General features: G+C 46.0%; 1 protein-coding gene across 12 annotated transcripts in view; it reads right to left on the bottom strand.

Moving 5' to 3' along the window:
- The window catches only part of PTPRM (protein tyrosine phosphatase receptor type M), a 1,370,833-nt gene that overhangs the window by 506,951 nt on the left and 840,802 nt on the right, over positions 1–23,080 (bottom strand). For all 12 annotated transcript variants that reach the window (XM_030213239.1, XM_030213256.1, XM_030213265.1 and 9 more), the window contains exon 12: positions 8,397–8,679. In XM_030213239.1, the coding sequence (XP_030069099.1) occupies positions 8,397–8,679 (283 nt within the window). The remainder of the gene's footprint in view (positions 1–8,396; positions 8,680–23,080) is intronic.

Here is a 23,080-nt window from a genome sequence, read left to right as displayed (position 1 = left end):
GGAGGGAATGAACTCATCCTCCTATTTATAGAACTGGAGGGGAACACACGCACCTCCTGGAGGGAATGAACACATCCTCCTAAATTTAAACTGAACATGAATCCTGAAGATTGTTTTCCAACTTTCTCCCAAGGAAGGAACTTCAGGAAATTAGAACAGAACCTGAAAAACAGATTCACAGCATACAGACAATCATACAGGGAGGGCTCATGGCTTCATCTGCTATGACTAAAGGAAAGAAAATTACCAAGGTAAGAACCTAATTTTCCCTTCCTTGTCATCAAGCAGATGAAGCCATTACGTATGGGATGTAACAAAGCAATCCCTAGATAGGGTGGGAACAAGCCACACCACGCGCTAGCACTTGTGCACCAAAACGCGCAGCCCTCCTGGCAGCCACATCCAGCCTGTAATGTCGGGCAAAGGAGAGCTTAGAAGCCCATGTTGCTGCACTGCATATCTCTTGAAGAGAGAGTGCTCCAGTTTCAGCCCAAGAGGAAGAAATTGCTCTAGTAGAATGCGCCTTAAAGGCTACAGGCGGAACCCTGCCGGCCAGCAGATAAGCTGAAAAGATAGTTTCTTTGAGCCAGCGGGCAATAGTGGCTTTAGACGCTGGAGACCCTCTGCGAGAACCGGATAGCAAAACAAACAGATGATCAGAAGTCCTGAAAGAGTTAGTAACTCGCAGATACTGCAGCAGAGTCCTGCGCACATCCAAAAGGTGCAGCTGCCCAAAAGATTCTGGAAACTCTTCCTCTGAAAAAGAGGGGAAGAAAATAGGCTGGTTTAGGTGAAAGGCTGAAACCACCTTAGGCATAAAGGAAGGCACGGTCCGAACCGTGACTCCGGACTCTGAAAATTGCAGAAATGGGTCTCTACAGGACAGCGCCTGGAGCTCTGACACCCGTCTCGCCGAGGTAATGGCCACCATAAAAACGGCCTTCAGTGTCAAATCTTTCTCCGATGCTCGCCGAAGCGGCTCAAAAGGAGATGCCTGCAGGGTTTTCAAAACTAGCCCCAGGTTCCAAGCTGGACAGGGTGCTCGCACTGGAGGTCGGAGCCGAAGCACCTCTCTAAGAAACCGTGCCACATCTGGGTGAGCAGCCAAAGACACGCCTTCCACCTTACCACGAAGGGAGGCCAATGCTGCCACCTGCACCCGCAGGGAATTATAGGCCAAGCCTTTATGTACACCTTCCTGCAAAAAGTCCAGAATCGGCGAGGCAGGAGCCCGCATTGGAGCAATGGCTCTGGAAGCACACCAAGACTCAAACAGGCACCAAATCCTGGCATAAGTCACGGAAGTGGACCGCTTGCGGGCTTGCAGGAGACTGGAAATAATTTTATTGGAATAACCTTTATCCCTCAATTGCGCCCTCTCAATAGCCATGCCGTAAGACCAAAGCGGCCGGCATCCTCCATGGCTACCGGTCCCTGAGTCAACAGGTTCGGTACCAGAGGTAACGGCAGAGGAGCCTCCAGGAGCATCTGTCGGAGGTCTGCATACCAAGGTCTCCTTGGCCAATCCTGGGCGATGAGGACCACTTCTCCTGGGTGCAGCCGAATCCGCAAGAGCAGGCGCCCTATCAAGGGCCATGGGGGAAACACATAAAGTAGACCCGGAGGCCAGGGTTGAGCCAAGGCATCCAACCCCGCCGAGCGAGGATCTCTCCGTCTGCTGAAGAAGCACGAGACTTTGGTATTGGCACTTGGGCCATTAGATCCATCACGGGCTTGCCCCATTTGGCACAGATCTGCAGGAATACTTCGTCTGCCAGATTCCATTCTGCTGGATCGATCTGATGCCTGCTCAGATAATCGGCCTGCACATTGCTCTGACCTGCAATATGAGCTGCCGACAGACACTGAAGATGCAGCTCGGCCCAGTGGCAAATCAGTTCGGCCTGCGCGGCTAGTGCTCTGCACCTTGTTCCGCCTTGTCAATTTATATAGGCCACCGTTGTCGTGTTGTCCGACATCACTCTGACAGCCAATCCTTCCAGGGTCACTTGAAAGGCCAGAAGCGCCTGAAACACCGCTTTCAACTCTAGGCGGTTGATGGACCACTCCGACTCCTCGGGTGTCCATAGACCCTGGGCATGCTTCCCCTTGCAATGTGCGCCCCAGCCCTTCAGGCTGGCATCTGTTACCACTAGGCACCAAACGGGGAGCATCAGCGACATTCCTCGCTGCAGCATGCTGTCCGAGAGCCACCACTCCATGCTGAGTCGGGCCGCAGGGAGCCAAGTAAGTCTGCATTGGTAATCCTGAGAAATAGGAGACCATCTCCGGAGTAGGGAATACTGTAGAGGTCTCAGGTGCGCTCTCGCCCAGGGTACCACTTCCATCGTGGCTGTCATCGATCCCAGCAGCTGGACAATGTCCCAAGCTCGCGGGCGGGGCATCCTCAGGAGCAGACGGACCTGATTCTGAAGCTTGCACCGCCTTAGCTCGGGTAGGAACACATAGCCCGAGACTGTGTCGAACCTGGCCCCCCAAAATTCTAGAGATTGTGAAGGGGTCAGGTGACTTTTGGCCATATTGACGACCCAGCCTAGAGATTGCAGTACTGAGACCACTCTGGCTGTAGCTTGTAAGCTCTCTGTTGCAGAGTCTGCTCTGATGAGCCAGTCGTCTAGGTACGGGTGAACCCTGATACCCTCTCGCTTGAGAAAAGCAGCTACTACCACCATTACCTTCGAAAAGGTTCAGGGAGCTGTGGCGAGGCCAAAAGGCAAGGCTCTGAACTGGAAATGCTTTCCCAACACCGCAAACCTCAGAAACTTCTGGTGCGGGGGCCAAATCGGTATGTGCAAGTAAGCTTCTTTCAGGTCTAGAGACGTGAGAAACTCTCCTGGTTGTACCGCCGCAATGACGGAGTGCAGGGATTCCATGTGGAAATGCCGCACTCTCAGGGACTTGTTCACTTCTTTTAAGTCCAGAATAGGGCGAAAGGACCCACCTTTTCACGGCACCACAAAGTAGATGGAGTATTGGCCGCAGCCTTGCTCGGCGGGAGGCACCGGGGTCACAGCCCCTAACTGAATCAGACCTTGTAAAGTCTCTTCCACCGCCGCCCGTTTAACGGCAGAACCGCATCAGGACTCCACAAACACGTCTCTTACTGGGGCGTTGAATTCTATTCTGTATCCATCTCTGATCAGGTCCAGAACCCACTGATCTGAGGAAATCTTGGCCCACTCCTTGGCAAAGAGGGAAAGCCGTCCTCCGATGACAGGCATCGAGGAGAGGGCCAGCGCACCATCATTGAGAGGGTCGCCCCTGAACTCCTGGTCTTGAGCCACCGGCTGCGGAACGCTTGTCCGAGCGAAAGGAGTTCCTCTGCTGACCACGGGCACGTGAAGTGAACCCAGCAGAACGCCCCGGGCGGTACCTTCTAGCTTCACGGAAGCGAGGTCTGTACGAAGAGTGGACCGCCTGGCCCTTAGAGGAAGGCCTCTGCCTATCTTCGAGCAAGCGCTGGGGTTTAGGATCACCCAGGCCTTTCACAATTTTCTCCAACTCCTCACCAAATAGGAGAAGTCCTTGAAAAGGCAACTTCACCAACCTTTGCTTAGAGGCCATGTCCGCTGCCCAGTGTCGTAGCTACAGACGACGGCGAGCCGCCACTGCTACTGCCATTTGTTTAGCCGAAGCTCTGACAAGGTCATAAAGGGCATCAGCCAGAAAGGACAAGGCCACCTCCATCCGCGGAGCCACATCCAAGAAGGGCTCCGCTCCATCTCCGGGCTGAGCCACTGCCTGTTGCAGCCAAGCTAGGCAGGCTCTAACAGCATAACAGCTGCATGCAGACGCCCGAACAGTGAGACCTGCAATTTCAAAGGACCGTTTCAATGCTGTTTCCAGCCTACAGTCTTGAACATCCTTCAGGGCAACACCTCCTTCAACAGGGAGGGTAGTTCTCTTTGTCAACGCAGTGACTAGGGCATCCACTGAAGGCATTTGAAAACGAGCCAAATGCCCCTCACGCAGAGGGTATAACTGCCCCATAGCCCTGGAAACTCTCAAAGGTCCCTCGGGGTCAGCCCACTGAGCCGAAACAAGCTCTAGGATGGAGTCATGCAAAGGGAAGGCCCGAGCAGCTTTCTTGGTACTAGCCATCCTGGGATTACCCGAGGAGGCCATGCCACTGTCAGGATCTTCAATCGAGAGGGCTTGCAGGGTATCTGAAATAAGCGCTGGCAGCTCATCACGGTGGAAAATCCTCACCGCGGAGGGATCATCCAGATCCTGTGATAAATCCGCACCTGACTCTGGTTCCTCAGACCAAGAACGTCTGTCAGAGTTCTCCGAATCCTCACACCCCGACCACGGGGGGGGGGGGGGGGGGGGGGGGGGGGGGGGGAAGGTGCACCACAATCGGAAGGGGAATTAACCCTTCTGCACTTATCTTTAGGCCAAGCATCCGGGAAAAAAGCCTCACTGGGCAGTCCCAGGCCAGAATCCATTGGGGGGGCAATCAGAGGAGCCTCAGGCGACCCCTGAGGAAGGGCTCTTTTCATCATGTATGCTTTATGCAGCAAAAGCACAAAATCCGGGGAGAAAATCTCACCCTGGGCACCCAAATCCTATCCGGTGCCAGCCACTCCTGAAATAACTTCATCTCGAGGTGCCCCACCCGGCTCAGGTCTCTCCGTGTCCATGGAGGCCGCGCCATGCGGTGTAAGCAAAATGGCGCCCGCTGCCAGCTCAGAGCGGGAAGAAACATCGCTCGCCATGCTCGGGCCGGCTCCTACGCCAGTACAGCATGATTTACAGAGCCCTGGTGCTGATTTGCGCTTGCCACAAGTGGAACAGCGCTTTACATTGTCCGCAGCCATCGCCGAAAAACGGCGGTAAAATCCAAAATGGCAGTTTCGCGCCAAAATCGCCCCGATCGCGGGCCCACCCCGGAGGAGTTGGAAAACACTCTTACCTCAAAGGATCTAGTGTACAACTACGATCCTGCTGAAAATCAGGTCAAAAACCTCTGTTCCAGCATCTCTGCGTTTTAAAAACACGACGCGACGCGACTTTCTTTTTTTTTTTTAAAGCTGTGAGGAAAGCAGAGGTATTGAAGACTCCGGAGGCTCAGATGAGTGGGAAAGGCAGGGAAAGGGCGAACCTATATGCCTGCATCCACTGTTGGTGGGAAAGGACAGGGAAAGCAAGGCAATATGTCCACATCCACAGAGGTATGGGTAAGGCAGGGAAAGGGCTAACCTATGTGCCTTTAAAGTGAAGCTGCTATAGCCTCCAACACCCCGGTTAACAACTGGCAAGCCAGGAACCACCTCCCGGCAGATTTTTCTGGAGCTCGAACAAGCTGCAGCCACCCTGCTAAGGGAGATAGAGAATATTGAAGAGGCAGTGGAGCTAGCTGGCCAAGAGGGCACTGTGAAAGTTTGAGTGCTCTCTATCTCCCCTGCTGGTAGATGGACATAACCCATACGTAATGGCTTCATCTGCTTGATGACAAGGAATGGTACCTTTAGTGTATTTGATTTTACCCATGCAATACCACTTTAATGTTATCAAACCTGTGAATAAACTTAAAATATTTCTCATTTTGACTTCTATTTTCCTTTCTCATTTCAAAACAAAAACACATTTGTACTTGTACATCAGATGCAGGTACATTAGCAAATCTAAACATGGAAGTTCACTGTGGTTAAATTTAAAAAGTGATTGGATTGGTTGGAAAAGCCAGTAATATCAAAAGCCAAAGCCAGAAAAAAATATTTTTTTAAAAACAGGAGCTGAGCTAAACTCAGATAACTGGAAGCAGACTTCCACTGCAAATTAGCTATGAAAGGAAATCACAGCCAACTTCTTGGGACACATTAACAAGAGGCACAAATAAAATAATATTTATTGCATTGACGAGGAAATGCTGCCAGAACATAGCACATTATCTTAGGACAGTAAGGGACACTTTTACTAAGATGCACTAATCCCTAATACAGGTTTAGAGCACAGAAAAATGCTTATCGCAGGATGCGCTAAAGTGTCTTGCAGTAATTTTGTGTTGGCATCTGAATTCATTTTTTTTTTTTAGGGGGCATGTCAGGGGCAGACTGACCATTTGGGCAACCAGGAAGTGCCTGAGGTCCCAGAGGCTCTAGGGGGTCCAGAGGGTCTGCCAGGATGCCTGCCACACACTACAGCCCTCCCTGGTCCTACCTTTAAAGGCATGACACTGGTGATCTAGTGGCCTCTGCGGGGGGGGGGGGGGGGGGATGTTCTTTCCTGTCCATTGTGCTGCTGCTATTCCCCCACCTTGAACCTCCATAGTTTAAAAATGGCAGATAAGACTCCCTATGGAAGTCTCGCAAGACAGTCGAAACCCGCAAGACTACCGCGGGAAGTCTCGGATGCCATTTTGAAAACATGGCAGCGTCAGCAGGTGTGGGAATAGCAGAAGCTCAGTGGACAGGAAAGAACATGCTCAAAGACCACTAGAACAGCAGGGCCCTTCAGGTAGGACCGGGGCAGTGGGGTGTCAGCTGCAGCAGTAGGGGCTTGTTCGGGTAGAGGCCAGGCTGGGGGCCCAGAACCTCTCAGTCTGCTCCTGGGGTATGTCATGGGTGGAGAATCAGCATGGATTTATTCACATTACTGTGTGCTAACTGGTTAACACAGGGGTTAGTGTGGGGCATTTACCCCCTCCTAAACCAACACAGGGGTTAGTTTTGGGTATTTACCCCCTCAAACAGGAGGAGGTAAGTGGTCCCACATTAATATTTTTGCTGGTTCCACATAGTAATGGAAAAATTAGCATGGACCTGAGAAAAATTAAAATGGAAAAAGCCCCTTTTTTTACTGCCATGGTATAAATGGGTTTCTGTTTAGGATAGTCCTGTGTTAGGACATGCTAAACCCATTTTTTATTACCACAGCTTAGTAACTGGGCCTCTACATTCCTAAAGAAAACTGTATAAGCCTCTATTACTGAAGTCACCAAAAAATGGCAGCACAACACAGAAGTAGACAAGTCTGGTCCTCAAGAGTCACAAAGAAGTCTGATGTTGAGGATAAACTTTCATTCTGGATATAATATACTTTTGCATATGTCATGGATATTTATTGAGAGTATCTTGAAAACTAAGGGGATTAATTCAATAAAGCGCATTAAAAGTTAGGCAACCAAAATCTAGATGCTAAGCTAGTATTCTGTAACAAAAAATTTGTGTGTCTAATGTATCATACAATACTAGCCTAAGTCAATAATTAGGTACCAAAATGTATGTGTCACCACTTAAGCCAGCTCTATAGCAGGTGTAAATGTGAGCATCTAAATGCAGCAGTTAGGCACCTAATTGACAGTATTTAATAAAGTGCACGCTGAAATAGAACACACATGACTCACCGTGTCCCTCTCATGTGAACACCCCCTTTGCAGTTATGTGCTAGAACACTTAAGCACCCAGTTGTAGAATATCTGCAGCAGGGCCTATTTTATTCCTATGGGCCCTGCTGCAGATAACTCAAGCTAAGCTTTAGTAAAAGACCCCCTAAGGAAGATAATTTCTGTTTTCCCCTAATTTTGGCGATTAATTGCCATTAACTTCTGTTTAAGATTCAAAAGTCTAACTTTTGGCACACTACATAGAATTATCCGGTAAATTTGTTGATGGCTTTTGAGGACAGTAGCTGGCCAGCCAGCCCTCCCCTAGGATACTGGGTGCAAGTTTTCAGAACAAATGGACACCTCATAATCCCTAAAAAAAAAAAAACCACTACCTATTTGCTAGAAATATCCAAATTTTGATTTTATGAATTTGGACATCCTACACTGCAGTTTGACAAAAAGAAATGGGGTATATAGTGGGCGTGTTCTTGAAGAGACTAAGGAGAGCCCAAACGTAGGTCATTCAACAGTGATTTTTTATATGGGAAGAAGTGTCCAGGTCTAAAAAACAACAAAAAAAAGGACATTCTTATCTACACCTGTTTCAGTCACGTCCAAGTTACAAAAAGATGCTCTGATTGAGGAGCTGACCACTAAAGGGATTAAGGCATGACCCCTCATGAATCCCTGTGCCTTGTTTTCCCCCATTGATAATTGTAAAGATCCAGTTTGTAAAATGGTTGTTCAGGATGGACTTCTCCAGCTTAAGGACGTCCTACTCACGTATTTTTGAACAGGAAATCTGGTTGTCTTTCCTGTTTGACAATTGCTGTGAGATGTAATTTTTTTTTTGGACGTCATAAGCAGGATGTCCCAATTCTGACTTGGACGTTCTACCGAAAATGCCTCTCTTTGTTCCCTCTATCAAATATTTCAAATACATTTCAGTATCTTAGCAACTAAATCCAAGCCACGTACAACATACAGGATTCAGCTTCAGTCATATACATCTCTGAATTCCAATATAATCTGGCATGAGACTTACCCCATTGGCTTTGCTGGCAGCCTGAAAATAAATGCTATAGCTCTTATGGGGGAGAAGCGGAGTGTTCCAGTAACCATGGTATGTTCTGTTGTCTCCAATGGTAAAAGGCTGAGCAGACTGTAACCCATATGGTCCATTGGCCGGAAACTCTGCAGCAAAGTAGTACTGCGAGTTCAGAACTGAGACATTATGGAAATGAACAGCTACTGGGTAGCACTTCGGGATTTCAGGTGTCTTCTTTACCCTGTGAGGGCGGGTTTCCTCAACAACTATTTGGTAGACACTTAAAAAATAAAGACAAAAAAAAAAAAAAGAGAACACATTAATTATAATAAGTTGTTAGTTTCTCTGACGTAGATCAGCAAGGATACTATGAATTTATTATCAAAACAAAACACAAAAATGTAGGGTCCTGTTTACTAAGGTGCATTAGTATTTTTAGCACGCCTAAACTTAACGCGTGCGCTAACCATGTAGGTGCCTATAGGGATATTGTAGGAACGTACATGGTTAACGCACATTAAAAATGTTAATGCAGCTATAATGTTGCTTAGTAAAGAGGGCCCTTAGATTCCTAAAATATGCACTTAAATACCATTATTTATTTAGTTTGTTCATTACAGTATGGGACACTAAATTTAATGCCAATTATGTAACTCATATTGTACTAAAAATGAGAGCACCCAAGCAGAGAGAACGGCTGTATTTTCTATTGTACTTTGCCAGATTGTAGGCCATGTCACCACTGTAACATACATCATGTTAATTTTCTGCAGGTTATCAATATGGGTTACTGTTAAGACATGCTATTTTACTGTTAACCCCAGGTATTAGTAGCTAAGTCTTAATGCATAAAACGGGATCTGTAATATGAGTTAGTGCTAAAATAGCATATCTCATTTTGAAAACTTTCTCCTCCCCCTTCACAAACTCAGGACTGCTACGATCAGCACAACGGGCACTCCTGTTCAGAAACTGGTGACAAAACACAATGTCTTCTGTAGTCATGGTTTTAGCCAGTCTAAATGAAATGTTATTTTGTAGCTAATGCACAGAGGCTTTCGGTCAATGCTTTATCATGTGTGGAAGCAGTGAACAAAAGTCCTATGCTAATAAGCTCACTAGTATTAAAATGAGCTCATTAGCAGATTCCTTCCAATGCACAGAAAACTTGCAAACAACCCCCCCCCCCCCCCCGCCCTAATGACTAGAAACTGCCGACAGCTCTGAGCTGTTGTCAGGGTCCCATGCTAACTTTTCTGTCAGTGCCTGAGTGCTTATTGGCTTAGACACTGACAGAAAAGTCATAGCCCCTTACCTCCAAACCCTTCCTCGAGCCCGAGCCTTCCCCCAAACAAAAACAAAAAATCCCTGGTGATCTGGTGGACCCCTCTTGACCCCCCCCCCCAAAATATCCAGGTGATCCAGCAGGTCCACTGACTTGACCCGGAGGCCCCTGGCCAGACAGGCTGAGCCAAACTCCCAAGTCACCATTAGCCTTGGTGCTCTAGTGGAATCCCACCCACCCCAACTCCTCCATATACCTTTGGTAGGAGGCAGGAGAGATGCCTACTCCCTTCTGCCTCTGGGCCCACCCCTGCCTGGTGTATCCTGGGATGCACTGTGAGGGGCTGAAGTACCATTTAAGGAGTTGTTCCCCTTATATGTTACTTAAGCTCCCCCCCCCCCCAGTGTGTCCCAGGATGCACTGGGCAGGGGCAGGGTGCAGTCATTTTGAAGAGGGTGGGCTCAGAGGCAGGAGGAGTAAGCATCCCTCCTGCTTCCTACCAAAGTTATATGGTGGAGTCTGGGGTGTGGGATTCCTCTAAACCACCAGTTCCAGTGGTGGCTAAGGGGTCAGGCTGGGGCCCGCTGGATCACCAGATTATTTTTTGGAGGGGGTAGGAGGTGTCCACCATGGAATATTTTATGTTTGGGGGGTCAGGAGGGATTCATTGGACCACCAAGGAATTAAGCACACTGGGAGTCCTCTTGCTGTTCACTGGACATGCAAACATGAGTTGTGCCTACTGCATGTATGAGGAACATTCAGACTCCTTTACCCACCAATGCTGAACACTAACAGTGTGCATATAATTTGCATGCTGTTAGTGTTGAGAATCATTCGCTATTTGTTTCTCGTTCTGAGATTCCGTATTTTCCAGGGTTCTGTGCATCTCCCTCTAGAAGAAATTATATGTTATTTAAATGGGATATATCTATTTATGTATACTCTTGTTAGGAGATGTGAGGATGACAGAATCTTATACAGGGCTATTCTAGAGGAAGAGGAAAGGAAACAGGGGGAAATGTGTCAAATTTGTTTTTAACATTTTTTCTCTCTCATTACATAATGCATTTTGTTAATGGTAATTCACCTTGGGGCTTGAAAAAAATATAAAAAATAAATAGAAAAAAATATATCTATACCATACCATTATCACCACAAACTATATCACTGAGTTAAAAGACTGAGGGCTCCTTTCACAAAGCAGCACTAGTGATTCCAGCATGGCAAATGTGACACAACCCATAGGAATTGAATTGGTTTCATCACATTTACAGCATTGGAATTGCTAGTCCAGCTTTGTAAAAGGAGCCCTTATACATTACAAATTTCTCATTATGAATCCCAAACTGAAAATGTTTAGCATCCATAGCAACGATGCTCTCATTACAGGCACTGAAGACTTAATTAGATGTTACTTAAATCCTAGAAATTCCTGTCTTAGGCAGCTTCTCCCTGGTTGATATTTTTTTTCAAATGCTTCAATCTGTGACATCATACCACAACATTCCTTTTACATCTCCCTATGAGCTATTTTCTAGTCATAATCCTCTCTGAGATACAGAGCTAGGTGAAGCAAGCAAACTTTCAGTCACAGTATAGTGGCCATTACTGAGACCAAGCCGGCACCTAGCAAGCTCAGTTTTCTCACATGGGCTATCTGCAGGCTAGGACTCAGGAATGCTGCTGCCAAACTGACTTTAGAGCCTGGTGGCTTGGTGTTCTAGGCTGCTGGGCAAAGGCGCCCGGTATAAGAGGCTTGGAGAGGCTAAGCCTCCCTCCTGCTGCAGCAGAATGGATCAGCTGTGGAGTCCAGCTGCTCTGAGGGGATTAAATTGTTGATTTACCTCCATCCTCACAGCAGGAGCTGCAGTGAAAGCCCTCTAGCAGTTGTAGAAATTGGTTTATGGTTTGTTTACTTTACTGCTGGGAAAGCAGGGGGGGGGGGGGGGGTGGCTGGAGGTGTCCTGGGTTGCCAGGGAGATATTTAAGGAGGATGACTTCCTGACCTGAACTGAGGACAGATAGCAGCAGAACGGATACTGGGCCAGCATGATCAGAAAAAGTCACCAGACAACAAAGGTAGAAAAGATAATTTTATTTTCATTATAGTGTTTGGAATATGTTCACCTTGAGAATCAGGTGCTCAACATTAAAAGTTTATATTTATTTACTTATTTATGGCATTTTATCCCACATTAAACATGAATTAGGGTGTTTTGTGGCTCTACATAAGAATTGTGATGATATGATCCCTTGTTTCATATTGTTGACGGTCTGCATTTTCCGTATGGGTGGTATATTGGTGTATTAGGTCTGCCCAGTGTAATATTTATGGTACAGTAAGGTTCTGAGTGTGTTTTTGCACAAAGTTGTGCATAGTGTTTTGCAGTTGAGCGATTGTGGTTAGAATATGCTTTGAGCAACCACTTTATTCTTTGACATATGATACATATCTAATATCTAAATTTAATAAAAGGTATTGTGACTTTTATTTTTATTTATTTAGTTTTTATGCATGTTATCAGACAATTATGGATTTAAGCTCCACCCCTGGCCCCACCCCTAATCCCGCCCCCTTTAGCCTCCCCAAACAGTTGGGCCACCGACCGCCTATGCTGCTGGGCACCTTCACAGGATGGCTTCAGCTGGCACAATTTGGGGATTCCTGCCAGCAACAATAAGGGTGTGCTGGTGCTGGGTAGGCTTGATATCAAAGTTGGCTAGGGTCCTGTTAGAAGGATCAACATGCGGAAATAGCAGCATTTACACATGCAAATACCTGGGACACAAAAATTTCAAGGGGGCATTGTTTGGGCGGGTCACAAATGCACAGTGCATTTTATCTAGCAAAAAAGGTGCCGGTACTCAAATGCTAGGCCACCCTTCAGGGGTGAGGTGATCACTGAAGGACCCACCCCACAACAGCCAGGGCCCCTGCAACCAGTCACGGAATCTATGACAAGGAAGAATTGGTGTATAGAGCCTGAAATCTTTTATTAAAACTTGCAATCCATGGGTCAATTTTAGCAGACAATGAAAAGGGTGCCGGTACTCAGTACCCCCAAGTACCCTCTCAAAAAAAGCCCTGCAAATGCATATGTGTATTTCCCATTCTATAGTGAGAATACTTGTATTTTTAAAAATGTTTTCCTTTTTTGTTCTTTCTACCAGCTTAAAGACACATATAGGTTCTGCCAGGCACTAAAATGAGTGATAGAGAAGATAACCAGGCTTACTTAGCCTCTGGATTTTGTTTTCTTGAGTTCAAAATACTAAATTTCACTTTTCGGGAATTTGTACCTTATTTGGTCCCACCTCTATGCATATTTTCTAAAATGAGGCCCTGTATGTAAAGTTGTTGGCACGTATATATGGAGGCATCAAAAATTAGTACTTTCAAGTAAAAATGCCAGCATCTATATGTGGAAGATGAGGAGTGATTTCTACACAGGAAAGTTTCTGAAATGGCAGCTTCTGCTGGGCATGCCAGCAAATACACACATTTCCTGGTATCCTTATACATATTTTACAGAAAGATCCATGTTCATCAGAGCCTTTTGCAAAACAGGGAAACTGCGAAAGTCTCAACCTGGACGCTCCAATTCCTATCTCAGCCTTCTATGCAAAATGGGCTGTATGTATATCATAGCCTACATCCCATATTCTCTTCTATACTATCTAAAAATGTTCACCTACCAACATCACACTTCTTAGAACAATAATTAATATTCACTGACCCAGGTTACAAATAGATTAATTCTGGCTTTGGCTATGAGGATGTAAGAATAAATTGGAAACTAATTCTTGCTCCTAAAAAAACAACCTTCTGATTTGATGGGCTACTAATTATCACAATTTATATGCTTATGATCCCCTGATGTTTTTACTGAATTTGAAGCTTTTCACTTTGGCTCATTACTATGCTATTACCATTTCTTCACCATAATTTGGATTCAGTTCAGATTCATGACTGAACCCGAGCTCATTTGCTATACTGTTGTGGGGGGTGGGGGGGGGGAGGACAAGAGGTTGGAACTTGTTTCCTAAGGGTTGTAGTCCTTGAAGGTCCTGGACATTATTCATTATCTGTCAGGTAATCCAACAGCATGAGAAAAAATGGCTTTTAATCACTCACATCAGTTTGGATGCACAAAAACATATCTTTGAAAATTTATCTCTAAAACTGAAATCAAACACTGTACTCCATCTGTCACACAAACTGGTCCTTCTGGCGAAGGAATCAGTGGCTGAAAGCAACAGATGCAGTGAAGGAAACAGAGAAAAATGTAGGCAGATAAAGACCACATGGCCTATCCAGCCTCCCCATCCATTCCATCTATTCTCTCTATCACTTCTTTAGAGATCCCTAGGAGTAGTTCTGATCTCAAATAACACACAAACCCAAAGCAATCAAGACATCTGCATCCATAAACATATAAAGCAACCCGTGATGTAGAATGGGTAAAAGTAAATTGATTTTTCACTCTTTCAAAAAGTAAAAAGACTAGGGGTCACTCAATTAAGTTATATGGCAATACTTTTAAAACAAATATGAGGAAATATTTTTTCACTCAACAAATAGTTAAGCTCTAGAACTCACTGCCAGAGGATGTAGCTACAGTGGTTAGCATATCTGGATTTAAAAAAGGTTTGGACAAGTTCTTGGAGGAAAAATCTATAGTCTGCTATTGAGATGGACATGGGGGAAGCCACTGCTTACCCTAGGACTGGTACCATGGAATGTTGCTACTATTTGGGATTCTGCCAGGTACTTGTGACCTGAATTGGACACTGTTGGAAGCAAGATACTGGGCTAGACAGAACATTGGTCTGACCCAGTATGGCTATTCTTATGTTCTTGTGCAGCAGCACCAAAAGGAGTTTCTTCAGGTCTGCAGGAGACAACAAAAATAGAAAACAAAGCAGACCAGGAGTCCAGAAAAATTCTGTATTAAAAAATACCCAACGTGGCCAAGTTTCATCAAAATGGCTGCATCAGGGGTTCGAAATAACACTAATAAATTGAATAAACAAATAAAAATAAATGACATCACTTAAAAATACAAATCATAAATATAATTGAACTACACACATACAGACATGCAAAGAAACTTTAAACCACGCACTATGTGTAATTTTAATCAATATCTAAAAACATATGCTCATAAAAATATTTTGAACCAAAGTGGTATAAAAACATATAAGTGTCAAGCTAGTGACCAAAAGCGTCCATAGCGCCGCTTAGTAAACCTAGCCCTAAGTGTTCATAGCAAAGCATAATATAAGAAATAAAAGTGAGACACACAAAGTCTAGGCTACACAGTGACTGAATGTGGGACCAAATGTGTAGTTCACCAAAAAGGCACATACCTAACCAGGGGTGAAAAACAATGTTACCCCTAACTAGCAGATGTATATCCAAGACTGCCTAAAAAGGCATAAAAAATCAAAATAAAAAAGGGCAAATAAAAGGCAACTATCTTCAAAGACCACTTAATAAAAAGGAAGAAAGATAAAAACCTTAAGCACTTACTCATAATCATCAGCTCTTGAAAAAACATAAAGGCAGTTAAGAGCAGAGCAATAGCTTCTCTCCTTTCTCTCACAGCAGTGGCGTAGCCACAGGTGGGCCTGAGTGGGCCGGGGCCCACCCACTTAGGGCTCAGGCCCACCCAACTGTAGCAGACATTTAGCAGTAGCTGGTGGAGATCCCAAGCTCCGCCAGCTGAAGACATCCCCCTGATGGTAACAAAAACGTTACTCTCCACAATTCTGGCACCTGCGCATGCTTAGTTTTCAGCGTATGCCTGCTGCAGACTACCAAGGTAGAAAGAAGCGTTTTCCCACCAGCTGAGATATTTTTTTGGTGGGGGGGGGGGGGGGGGGGGTGGAGAACACTTGGTGACCACCCATTTCTTGCCTAGGCCCACCCAAAATCTGTTGTCTGGCTACGCCCCTGTCTCACAGTAGCATCAGCCATATTGAATTTCAGACTGCTTTATACATAGACCAAAGGGTCAAAGGTGACTACAGCATATAGGAAACTAATGAAACAGGAACTTCTTATTTATAAAACCTTGAAAGGGGGGTAACACGATCCACTTTAAAAATTGCGTTTTTGATATCCATATGCTGTGCCCTCTAAAACTGCTAATTTTTGTTTCAAAATGCTGCTATACATGAACAAAAAATGTTTAAAACACCTAAAAATGCTATCAGGCTTATTTTCAAAAGAGAAGAGCGCCCATCTTTCGACAAAAATCGGGAGATTTGCATCCTTCCCCCAGGGTCACCCAAATTGGCATAACCGAAAGCCGATTTTGGGCGTCCTCAACTGCTTTCCGTCACGGGGATGACCAAAGTTCAAGGGGGCATGTCGGAAGCATAGCGAAGGCGGGACTGGGGCATGCCTAACACATGGGCATCCTCGACCGATAATGGAAAAAAGAAGGGCATCCCTGACGAGCACTTGGGCGACTTTACTTGGTCCATTTTTTCTTACAACCAAGCCTCAAAAAGGTGCCCGAACTGACCAGATGTGACCACCAGAGGGAATCAGGGATGACCTCCCCTTACTCCCCCTGTGGTCACCAACCTCCTCCCACCCTCAAAAAAACTTTTAAAATATTTGTTGCCAGCCTCAAATGCCATACCCAGCTCCATGACAGCAGTATGCAGGTCCCTGGAGCAGTTTTAGTGGGTGCAGTGCACTTCAGGCAGGTGGACCCAGGCCCATCCCCACCTACCTTGTGGTGGTAAATGTGAGCCCTTCAAAACCCACAACAAACCCACTGTACCACATGTAGGTGCCCCCCTTCACCCCTTAGGGATATGGTAATGGTGTACAGTGGTGGGTAGTGGGTTTTGGGGGGCTCAGCACACAAGGTAAGGGAGCTATGTACCTGGGAGCAATTTCTGAAGTCCACTGCAGTGCCCCCTAGGGTGCCCGGTTGGTGTCCTGGCATGTCAGGGGGACCAGTGTACTATGAATGCTGGCTCCTCCCAGGACCAAATGGCTTAGATTTGATCGTTTCTGAGATGGCTGTCCTTGGTTCCTATTATCGCCGAAAATCGGGGACGACAATCTCTAAGGTCAACCTAAATTTTGCGATTTGGGCGTCCAATGACTGTATTATTGAAATGAAAAATGGACGCCCATCTTGTTTCGATAATACGGGTTTCCCCGTCCCTTCGCCAGGACGTCCTGCGAGGACATCCTCAGGAAAACTTGGGCGCCCCTTTCGATTATGCCCCTCTATGCATTCCATCAGCCATCTTGAATGTGTTCCAATGGTGCTGATGATGTCATTGGAACAAAGGGATCTCAGATATTCATGCTTTCCATTATGTCTGAATGATCAGTCCAGTCAAATGGGTTGTGACCATCCACCAGCAGGTGGATATAGAGAACTGTAATGAGTTGTGCCTCATAAGCTCCTGCACTTAGCAACCAAGCCAGTATCCTCTATGTCCAGCAGGCAGTATAGCAGCTGTTGTGTGCTGTGTTGATTTCTGTGTAGCCTCTTGTTCTGCTTGCAGGTTCAGTTGAGTTTGGGGTTGAGAATTTCCTGTGCCTCAGGTGTAAACCTAGTGGTCTAGGTCCCTCCCTGCATCCCCATTCCCACTTTCTACCTCTTTATCTTAATCTTCTCTTCTCTTTTTCTTCTGCCTTTATTAAAAACCTGTATAAACAAACTAAAAGCAGCCACTGCATTTCTTCTTGAGAGTGCTTGTGCTGTGGAAAGATTGTGGGGCTTCAGTGCCTCTATGTCTGAGGCTATTAAGTATTGTGCATGTTGCGGGGGTAAGCACTCAGCTACCAGTTCCTGCACACTTTACTTTACTTCTGTGGACATGCCACTTTTGCCTACTTTGGCCGTCAGCACTCCGTCTCCCAGAGTTCAATCCGGCCCCACTCCAATGGCGGTTTTGGTGGGCTCAGTGCCAACAGCTCCTGCACTCTGTGAGGCTTCGACAGCCATTTTGTCAGCAGGTTCCTCGCCCACTAACGTGTCCCAGGATGATGGTTTTGCAGGGGTAGGTCTCTGCTCTGATATTTATGTCTGAATTTGCTCTCTAATTTCATCAGACCTTTTTATTAAAGTCAGCTCAATCTGCCTCTCCTTTTGCCCCTCATGTTGCTTTTGAGGAGCAGCTTCCTAAGAAACAAAAACTTTCCATTTCACAGGATTTGGAGGATGTTCCTCCTCAGGACTCAGAGGACATTTTATCTGTGTATTCTGACTGTCCTAGTTCTGCTGACAGCCCTGACTTGGACATTTCAGAGGCAGGCGGGGGTGATGATCCTGCTGTACCTAGGCTGTTTTTGAGAGTGGAGTTACCTCTGAGGGGCATAATCAAACGGCGCCGGCTAACTAGATGGCCGGCCATCTAAATAGCCGGCGGCGAAAAGTGGTGGCAGAACCATATTATCGAAAAAGATAGCCGGCTAACTTTTGTTTCGATTATACGGTTGGAGCCGGCCAAATGTCAGCATTTGGGCCGGCTTTAGGGATGGCCGGGTTCGGTTTTTGGCCATAATGGAAACCGGGCCCGGCAATCTCAAACCTGGCCAAATGCAAGGCATTTGGTCATGGGAGGAGCCAGCATTCGTAGTGCACTGGCCCCCCCTGACATGCCAGGACACCAACTGGGCACCCTAGGGGTCAGTGCGGTGGACTTCAGAAAACGCTCCCACATGCATAGCTCCCTTACTTTGGGTGCTGAGCCCCCCCCCCCCAAACACACTACCCACAAATGTACAACACTATCGTAGCTCTTAGGGGTGGTCATCTGGTCAGTTGGAGCACCTTTTTGAGGCTTGGTCGAAATACTGATTAACGCCGGTGTTTTTTTTTTCATTATTCGCGAAAGCCGGCCATCTGGTAGCTATGCCCATGCCCGCCCATGTCCCGCCTTCGTTATGCCACCGACACGCCCCCTTGAACTTTCACTGGCTCGGCGACGGGAAAGCGGCGATGGTGTCAAAAATGGGGATTTCGATTATACCGATTTGGCTGCTTTTGAGGGATCGCTGGCCATCTCCCGATTTATGTCAGAAGATGGCCGGCGATCACTTTCGAAAATAAGCCTGTCTGTTGATCACAAAATCTATGGTTGATTTAAACATTTCTTCCCCTGCTTCTCAGTCTGCTGGTCCTACTCCATCTATTATGTCATGTACTAAGAGGCCTCCTGTATCTTTCCATATTCATGAGGCTAGGCAGGCGCTTATTGCAGCTCAGTGGGAGACCCCTGATTCTAACCTCTGGGTGTCCAAATTATATCCCCTTCTGCCGTCTGATTCAGAGCAGTTTGCTCTGACTAAGGTGGATGCCCTTATTACGGCGGTTACTAAATGTACCACTATCCCTGTTGAAGGCAGCACTGCATTAAAGGATATGCATGACCACAAGCTTGAGGCTTCCTTGAAGCTTGCCTTTCAACTAGCTGCTTTATATTCTCAGGCAGCAATTTCTTCTTCTTTTATAACCAGGGCTTCTTTATTGTGGACTCAACAATTGTCCACATTGGACTCACCTCCAGACTTTCTCCCTACTCTAGAGGCAGGGTTGTCCTATTTGTCAGACACTCTTTATGATATTCTCCAAACGTTAACTAAGGATATGGCCTTGGCCATTTCGGCACAACACTGACTATGGTTGGGGCATTGGGCTTCTGATGTGGAATCCAAATCACGTCTGGTGAAGTTGCCCGATCAGGGCAGATTTGGAGAAGATTGTTAAAGACCTGGGAAATTTCCAAGGTTCAGCAGCTGAGGACAAGCCTAAGCCTAATTTTCAGGTGGCTAAATCTCATTTTCGAGAAGCACGGAGGTATAGACCAGGGAATGCTAGTGCTTCCACTCAAAAACTTCACTTTCCTCAGACTCAGTCTTTCTTTTGAGGAGGCTTTTCTGCTTCCTCAAGAACCTCTCTCTCTTCACAACCCTTGCAATGACAGGGTTGAGGTTCACCCACTGTAAGTGGACATAGGTGGGTGTCTTACCCGCTTTCAAAAGGAGTGGACCACCGTTACTGCAGACCAATGGCTCCTTGATATCATTCTCCATGGTTACAAGCTAGAATTTTCAAAGCCACTTGCAGATCTTTTCATGCTGTCCCCTTGCGGCAGCTCTGCAAAAAGTCAGGAAGTGCTAAATACCTAAGCCTCTTTAAGGCGACTGGGGGCCATTCAGTCTGTTCCTCTGGAACAGAGGGGCAGAGGTCAATACTCCATCTATTTTGTCATCCCAAAGAAGACTCTTTTCGCCCAGTTCTGGATCTCAGAGGGGTGAACAAGTCTTTCAGAGTGCTGCACTTCCGCATGGAGACTCTTCATTCTGTCATAGCCTCGGTCCAGCCACAAGTTTCTCACCTCATTGGACCTCAAGGAGGCTTATTTTCATATCTCAATTTAGCCTCCTCACAAGAAATTTCTCCGGTTTGTAATCCTGGGAGATACTTTTCAATTCAAGGCCATGTCTTTTGGCCTCACCATTGCACTGCACAGATTTACAAAAGTTATTGTGATGGTGGCAGCCTTTTTCACCAGCAAGGAATCCAAGTACATCCTTACCTGTCTGGAAAGCTCTACTAGCCTTTGCACCTCTTCTTTGCAGGAGGTCTGTGTGCATACTCTTAGACAATGTCACAGCCATGGCCTTACATCAACAGACAAGGAGGAACAAATAGTGTATCTCTAGCCCAGGAGGCATGTCTTCTTTTACAGTGGGTGGAATTGAACATTCCAATGATTTCAGCATCTCACATAGCAGGTTCACTGAACTCACAAGAATTTCTCTGGACCGGAGGAACAGCAACTGTCAAAGACTGCATTTCACCTCATTTCCACACAGTAGGACCTTCCAGTTCGGGACCTCATGGCATCCAGACTCAATGCACAACTACACAGATTCTACAGCTGCTCCAGTGAGAAAGATTCCCTAGGAATGGATGTACTGTGTAAGGAGGATGTAGAGGGAAAGCAGAGAAGAGCTGATAGGGGCAGTAAGCCAAGAAAGGAAGAGCACTCTCTGACGGGAAAAGGGGGTAGGAGACTTGCAAGAAAGGAAGAGAACTACAGAACCCAGCAGCACTTGCAAGGGAGGAGGGAACAAGAGAAGCAGCACTACAACTCCCAGCAGGTAGTAAAGTCAGGAGGTGATTGGGAGATGGAGGATAATCAGGTGGAGGAGCAGCACCTGGGAGAGAGGGTGGGGGAAGACTCCATGGAGTGGGAGGAGATTGAATTAGGGGAGAAAAGTGAAAATGTCATGAAGGAGGCGGAGGTGGAGCAAATGGAGTTCTTTTGCTCAGGACAAAGGGAGATGGCAAAGGAAGAGACTGCAGAGGGAAGCCAGAGATGTGGGGCCGCTCAGTGACAATGTCTAGATGCGGTCTGGCTTCATGGAACTGTGGGGATAAATTACCTGAAGGAGGTCAGTCTGAACATTTGTGGGAGGTTGTCAGAGTGTTGGTGTCTGACAAGCGAGGGTGGTGAAAATGCCTCTATCTCCTAGGCAGTAAGAGAAAGGAGAAGAGGAATTGACTGAACCACAGGTTTATCCCAGTCATTAACTAATTCTAAAACTGAACGGTTACGGATCTTTGAGTGTGGGAGAAGTGAAACAAGGTGCACAGTGACTAGCAGCTGTAATACAGCGGGCAGACTGGTTTTCTCTGATACCGTTGGGGAAATAGTACTGTGAATAATCACTTGTTACAAATAAGCAAAAGCAGTTCTCCTAAGGTGATGGATTAGCCCCAATTGTGTGGGTGAAAAAGGACAGCACGGAGTGGTGTCGAGGGGAGAGCGGACAGTACTGAGAGGTGTCGAGACAAGAGCGGACAGCACGAAGAGGTGCCTGCTGACAACTGGTACAGCCTTGGCTGTTGGATGGTCTCCTTTACTTGTTTTCTCCATGGCCTCTCGTGGGAAGGCCGTTGCACAGGATTGCGCATTATCCCAGGTAGGTTGCTCTTGTAGCTTGGTATTTGAACCTCAACTGTCTTCAAATTGCTCCTTATGAAATGGAGGGAAACAAGATGGCGGCCTGAAGGGAGCATAACGAGGCAGCTCCAGGACTCATGCTGAATTTATCTTAATTAAAAACAAATTGTACTTTCTATATGCCTAAATGGAGGGGTAGACAACCGCCAGGCCCTGCGGCACCTGTCCCCCTGACAGTAGAGCCCATGGATCGCTTCGCTACACCAGGACCTATGGGACGCTGTGAACCTTCGTTGCGAGTGGGAACGGAGAGATAGGAACCACTCTCACAGCCAGAAGCAGATACATCTTTCAGCCCCGAGATAAGAGATCCGCCGCCAATGCCAACTGTCAAGCAGGGATTGTCTGAACAGGGTTTCAAGCCTTCTGAAGAGATGGAGGTACTCCCTACAGCAGGGTCAGACCCCAGCAATCGATTGCAGAACGCCCCTGTGAAGGTGGGCGGGATTCAGCATGGCGACAGTGTTTCTGATGGTAAACCTAAGGAGAAGGAGTTGAATATTTCTGGAGACTCTGAGACTGATTCAACCGTATTAAGTACGTCTTTTTTCTCTTCTAAACCATCAACCATAACCCTGGAAACAATATGGGAAGCTCTTTTGGCTTTAGAGTCATCTTTTTCTCAAAAATTGGTCTTGCTTTCGCAGAAAGTTCAAATCCTCAATGAAAGTATTTCTATTTTGGAAAAACAAATTAAAACAATTGAAGAAAAGACTGAAAATAATGTTAAAGATATAAAACAGTGTCAACAGATGCAAGAAAGTATTACAAAGGAAAATAAATGGTTGCAGAACAAAATTGAAAACTTAGAGAATCAACAGAGATCACAAACTCTGCGAGTAATACATTTTCCAAGACAAGAATCGGTTGCACCATTATTGACTTTTAAAAGATACACGTTTGAAATTCTAAAAATACCGGAACAAGCTTGTCCACCAGTTTCAAATATTTACTATTTACAACCTTATAAAAAAACAAGTATGGCTGATCAACCTGAACTTGAAGGAACTGAAGATATTTTTGAAACCTTAAATCTTACACAAATAATTGAGGAAGATAATTTGGGTTTAAAACGGCAACGCTTATTGTTACCTTTGAATTACAACCAGATAGGGATTGGATACTAAAACAATTTTTTCGACATAGACAAGAAACTTTCTTAAACTATAAAGTTAGAATATATCCAGATGTTTATAAAGCAACTCAAAAGAGGCGTCAACGTTTTCTTAAATTACATTCTTCTGTGTTTCAGTTGGGGGGATTATTTTGGTTGAATTTTCCTTGTAAGTGTGTGGTGAAATTGAACTCTGTGAAGTACATTTTTTTTGATCCTTTACATTTAAATTCCTTTTTGGAGTCTAAGAAAGTAGTAACTCCATCT

Source organism: Microcaecilia unicolor, chromosome 1, assembly GCF_901765095.1.
Source record: "Microcaecilia unicolor chromosome 1, aMicUni1.1, whole genome shotgun sequence".
Lineage (NCBI taxonomy): Eukaryota > Metazoa > Chordata > Amphibia > Gymnophiona > Siphonopidae > Microcaecilia > Microcaecilia unicolor.
The sequence above is the reverse complement of the archived record's forward strand: the minus strand, read 5'-3'. Positions and strand labels throughout refer to the sequence as shown.